This window comes from Hyperoodon ampullatus (assembly GCF_949752795.1).
Source record: "Hyperoodon ampullatus genome assembly, chromosome: 17".
In the NCBI taxonomy this organism is placed as follows: domain Eukaryota; kingdom Metazoa; phylum Chordata; class Mammalia; order Artiodactyla; family Ziphiidae; genus Hyperoodon; species Hyperoodon ampullatus.
In genome coordinates, this window is record NC_136930.1 from 28,678,659 (window position 1) to 28,684,658 (window position 6,000).

The following is a 6,000-nucleotide window of genomic DNA, read 5'->3' on the forward strand; positions in this document are numbered from 1 at the left end:
GATTTGTTTCTTTATTTACAATCTGGCTTGTAATTTCACGTGTTTCTTATTTTTCCTCCTTAGAGATAGAAATTCTGGCTAGCAAAAACTCAATTGTGCTTCAGCCCCAAAATTTGTTCTAGTAAAAATTATCATACATTTACCTTTGTCTAATAGATGAAAAGCAAAAACATTTACTCTAGTTTTGTAACAATAATTGTATGTTTTCATTATTTAACAGTAGCATATTCTGTTCTAGTGATTTTTCTTTCATTTTTATGTTTTCTTGGTGATAATGTAGTGCTAATACTCAGGAGAAATAGGAGAGGAGCTGGTAATAGATTTCATTAGATCCTACCAAGTCAGATGAAGTAATTTAGATTTTGTCTTGCAGGCAATATTGAGGCACTTAAGGCTCTTTAAAAGAGACTAACAGAGACGTGAGATCAAAATAATGATTAATGGAAAGTAATCTGCTAATACTGTTGGGGCTGGATGAAAAGGGGAGAGATGGGTGAAAGAGTCCTAATCAGAATAGATCACTTAGAGCCTGGGAGTCGTGTAGGCATGAGTTACTAATAAGGATGGTATTAGTGGTGGAATTGGAAAGGAATGAAGTGGGTTTGAGGGCCATTATGAAAGGAGATTTGGTGACTAATTTCCTTTATAGAACAGCCTAGATAGAGGAATAAAACATGAATTAGGTTTTGAGAGACTGAAAAAATAATAGAACCAGGAATAGAAATAAATCAGGAGAGGGAGCTCATTTGAAGGGGAAGATAAGGAATTAAATTTTGGATATGCTTTCTTTAGGATGGCAGCAGAACATACAGGTATATTTGTCCAGTGGTTACTTGGAAAATATTGGACAGGGTCTTAAAAAAGAAATTGGTCTTATATGAATTTAGAATCATCAATGTAGAAGTGAATGTTGTAGCCTTAGGAGTAGATAAGATTTCTAATGGAGTTTCAAGAGAGAAGAGAACAGAACCTTTAAACATGTATAACCTACATCTATTTTAATGTTTTTATAACACTTACCTGAAATTTCATTGCTCACTATACACTTATGTTAACACAAATTTGGCCCATATTCTTTACCACTGTATCTCCAACCCACAGAACAGGGCCTGGCATGTGGTAGGTGACAAAAAATCATCTATTGAATAAGTGACTGAATGAAGAAATAATTTTTATAAATATCCAGATCTTCAAATAATCTCAAGTGTGACCCTATGTAATTTACCTAGTCAAGGACAAGTGTTTCATCAGACAATACATTTCAGAGAAATATACATTTTACCTTTTAGGTTTTTTTTCTGCAGACTTGGATTCTTACCTTGAATTTTGGTGTATGACTCTTCAGCTGAAACTGGAGGCGTCTTGGTTTTGAGAGATTTCTTTTCATTTTTATTTTCTCCCTTTGAGAAAAAAATAGAGATAGTACAGGTGATTTTACATAAAATGAAGTTGAATGTAAAATATAAGAGTTTTTCATTCCATTATCAAGCCAGTCATTAAAATTGATCATTTGTTTATGATCTACTAAAAATGGTAATTCTTGCACTTAAATGAATGTTCTTGGCTCTATTATTGAATAATCAACTTCAACCTCTACAGTTTGTTGACCACAGTGTATTTTTTTCACTGTGGTTGCTGCATCTCCCAGGCACATGTTTCTCCCAGTTCTGGTTCTCACTTCCTACAGCCAGAGCATTGGTCCCAGGCTAGGTCTTTAGAGGTAGAATGTAAAATGATGGAAAGAAGAAAGTACCTTGGTGTCTTTACTCATAGCTCTCTTCCTTTTACATTCCATGATTTCATTTGCCTCTACCTCATCAATTATCTTAACATTTAAGCTTTCCTTTGAAATGTAAGTATATCTCATTGGATGTGGCCAGTGTATACCTGAAGATTTTCCCATGGGGACAAGGTAAAATAAGATATAAGGTTAAAGCATAGAAAGTTTGGCTCCCAAGCTGCTCACAGCCTCATAGCGGGAACAAACACACACCAGTGCAACTGACATGAAATGTTATCAGTGATGACACAATGTTTGTAGATGCTAGAGGTGGGGCATAAAGGGGAGTGGTCAGTTCTTCTGGAGTTGAAGGGAAAGGAAGGACATTATTATTATTATTTTTTCGCGGTATGCGGGCCTCTCACTGTTGTGGCCTCTCCCGTTGCGGAGCACAGGCTCCGGACGCACAGGTTCAGCGGCCATGGCTCACGGGCCCAGCTGCTCCGTGGCACGTGGGATTCTCCCGGACTGGGGCATGAACCTGTGTCCCCTGCATCGGCAGGCAGACTATCAACCACTGCGCCACCAGGGAAGCCCGGGAAGGACACTATTAAAAAGGAAGTGACTCCTGAATTTACAAATCAAGATAAGATCTTTGTTTTCCAGATGGACAAGGCATGGAAAATATTCCAGGCAGAGGATGTATGTTTAGCAAAAACCTAAGGTGTATGTAGGTGAAGGGAGGCTACAGAAGTACTTGGAAGGGACAAAAGGTGAGAAGATGAGGCTAGTGAAGTAGGAAGGGATTTTGAGGGTCTTTTAAGCCTTGATGTGGAGTTTGACATTATTTTTAGACACTGTATGTCAGAAACATTTTAAACTGGAAAGCAAATTAATCAGATGATTTAATTTAAGACTCATATGTGTTAGGCAAGGCAGCTATTATTATTCTTATATTATTAAATAGGAAATTGATTAAGTGGCTAAAAAAGTATGGATCCCTGGATAGATTATGAAGTAGTGATAAAGCCTTCTGACTTCAATCAAATACTTTTACATCATGTTATTCAGAAATATTTCCATCATAGTTTTATGTGTACATAAATGTAGTTTTATGTGAATAGTGTCTTATTCTGGTGTATGAGAGAGAGTTTGTACTAGTCTGAGTTTGCAGTTTTTATTTTCACGGTTATTGACAAATTTGAATTACATATGATATTTTGGTTTGAGAATTAACTATTTAAATGACACTTAAAATACAATGTAAATTGATTTATTCATTCATAGATTTTTAATAGGACTCAAATAATCTATTTGTATTTCAGAAACATGTTGTTTAAATGTCATTTTAAAAGGTTATATTCTGTAGATGAAATAGGGTTTTAACTTTGTGTCATTTTTAACATTTAGCATATTTGAAACTGGAGGAAAACTATTTTTCTTTTACCAACATGTTACTGGAAAGAGTAGTTGCAAATAATTCCCCAATATGACTTTTAAGATATGTGATGCCAGCAGACTTCCTGCTTAACATCCACAAATTATGGCTGTCAGGAATGGCACAGGATGTGTCTAAGAGCTGCCCTACTTGTGTAGAGTCTGAGTAGCTCTCCAATATTAATGTTTCTGAAGGAAAGACCACTCTCTAAGGAGTTTCTGCTCATTTTGCCTTCTGTTTTGTAGCGATATAACCTAGTGATTTAGCTCTCAGGCACTAAAGTCAGATAGAACAGGGTTCTGATCCAGACTCTGCAATTTGTAAGTTGTGCGTAAGTAGCAAATTATAACAGGGCCCATGAGAATTCAATACAGCAGTGCTTGGAAAGGGATAGCACCTTGGTTGGTACATAGTAATTGCTGTTAGCTACTATGTTCTCCAAGAGAATAATGTATTAGCATTTTTTTTTTTTCTGGTACACAGGGCTCTCACTGTTGTGGCCTCTCCAGTTGTGGAGCACAGGCTCCGGACGCACAGGCTCAGCAGCCATGGCTCACAGACCCAGCCGCTCCGTGGCATGTGGGATCTTCCCGGACCGGGGCATGAACCCGTGTCCCCTGCATCGGCAGGCGGACTCCCAACCACTGCGCCACCAGGGAAGCCCTGTATTAGCTATTTTTATGTGCTCTGAGGGAAAATAATCATGATGGTAAGTTGGCATACATCACTGTAATGACTTTCCCAGAGAAAAACACAACAAGGTTAGTTGAAGGGAAGTACCCAGCTCAACATTTGTGATATTCTATAAGTTTTTAAACATATAAATAACTTTTAAAGTATGAGATTATTTATTTTGACACAAGTATTAGAAAAGTCAAGGGCACTTTCATAAAGAACATTCTCCACTTCTTTCTACTGCAAAAATAGTCAATATCAATCAGAAAAGGAAGGCAAATTTTCTAGGGTCAACATTAGGTAATCTCGGTATTTTTTATACTCTAGGCTCATTTAAACCTGAATCATTAGACCATGCTATGCTAGTCCCTGAGGCACCTTCCTGTTTGTATTTGACATCTCTCATCCAGTTCTCTTAGATGTGAAAATAATTCTTGCTCTAAAAATCTTACATAGCACTTTTAGGTAAATCTAGTGAGCAATTCATGAAAATTGTTCTATAAATAGCTGTAAGTGAATATTGATTATATAATTACCATTTGGACTTAAATCTGTCATAAGAACACAAATTATTAATAATGATGATGATAATAATTACCACTTAGGAATTCCCTACTATATGCTTTATCTATATTGTCTCTAGTTTGTATACCAAGGCTACGAAGCAGGTATCATCCTCATTTTATAGATGAACAGACTTAGAACTTGTGAAAATATTTGTCCAGAGTAGGGTTCCTCCACTTTGGCAATATTAAAAGTTTGAACTGGATAATTGTATGTTGTAAAGGGCTCTCCTGTTCATTCTAGGACATTTAGCAGCATTTCTGGCCTTTCCCCTTTAGATGACAGTAACTTCCCTACTCCTGGGCTGTGACAACCAAAAATATCTTCAGACATTGCTGATTGTCCTGAGTGCAAACTACTCCCTATTGAGAACTCCTGGTCTAGAGAAATTACTGTTAAAATGCAGTTTCCGAAGACCAGGATGTTTGACATTCTCTGTTGGAACTAGATCATATAACCAGTTTAATATTTGAGAAATGATTTCATTTTGGATGATGGTAGAAGTGAAAATCAGCAAGGAGAAGTCTTACTTTGCTTTTCCAAATCGTAATAGGGTCTTCTAAACATTTATTATTCCATTCTAAAACCAATATATGCAGTATGTATAAAATGATAGGGATAAACCCGAAAGACAAACAGTCCGTGACCCAGATAGTAGCAGGTAAAACTGCAGAGAAATCACACATCATAGTGTTTATTAAAATCCCTCCCCAGACAAGAAATTATGAGAATCAAGACTGATTTAGGGACGTGGGGAGCGTACCTGTCTCGTGGGTTGCTGTGACACGCTGCTTGGATCAGAACCTTGTTTATTCTCATCGCTCCTGTCACTAGGCTTCACCTTGTTGAATCTTATTGTCAGCGATTTAAACATCTTTAAGGTGGTTCTGAAAACTTCTGTTTTTATGACTCTGTGTCTGGAGGTAGAGGAATGTACTTTGTTTTTCTTTTCATTAGTAGACAAGCCAATTAGTTGCTTAATCAGGATTTCGTTCTGGTTAATTCCTAGAGGAAACTCTCTAGCTAGTCAGGGCTTTGGCTTAAAAGCCGCAAATTACTTCTGCTTGGATGATTTGAATTCTGTTTATGAACTTTAGAGAGTCAAAAACCCCTGTGAATAATTTATGTGAGAATTAAACAAAACTTCATTGTTGATTTAAATTGTTTAAATGATTGTTTAAATGTGATCACATTGCCCATTGGTTCGTTTATTTTTCTTTCTTTCTAATTACCGACCCATGTATCTCTTCTATCTAAATTTTGTCAAAGTAATACAGGCAAATGATTGAAAAAACGAAATGTGCATAAAGGCTTATAATATAAAGCAACTCTCCCAAAGTCCTCACAGGTAGTTCTGCACTGTGAAGTAACTACTTTTTCCTTTTTCTGTTCTTCTGGTGGTTCTTTTTTTTTTTAATTAGTATTTTACTATTTTATTAGATTAATGATGTTCTTGGAAAATATAATGAAAAATGAGACATAATGCTTCGCATTCCCGATAGCCTAAACATCCACCTCAGATGCATAATGATGATTACATTAGAATTAAGCAGAAAGAGTGTATTAGTTTGCTAGGGCTGCCATAACAAAGTACCACAGACTG

The 6,000-nt window shown here is 36.4% G+C and overlaps 1 protein-coding gene across 1 annotated transcript in view; it reads right to left on the bottom strand.

The window, feature by feature from the left end:
- Window positions 1-5,271, bottom strand: part of CNGB3 (cyclic nucleotide gated channel subunit beta 3) — a gene marked incomplete at both ends in the record, with an annotated part of 140,516 nt that extends 135,245 nt beyond the window's left edge. Inside the window, 2 exons of the mRNA XM_079722145.1 lie at window positions 1,319-1,400; window positions 5,161-5,271. Coding sequence (XP_079578271.1) covers window positions 1,319-1,400; window positions 5,161-5,271 — 193 coding nt within the window. The remainder of the gene's footprint in view (window positions 1-1,318; window positions 1,401-5,160) is intronic.
- Window positions 5,272-6,000: the final 729 nt, after the last annotated feature.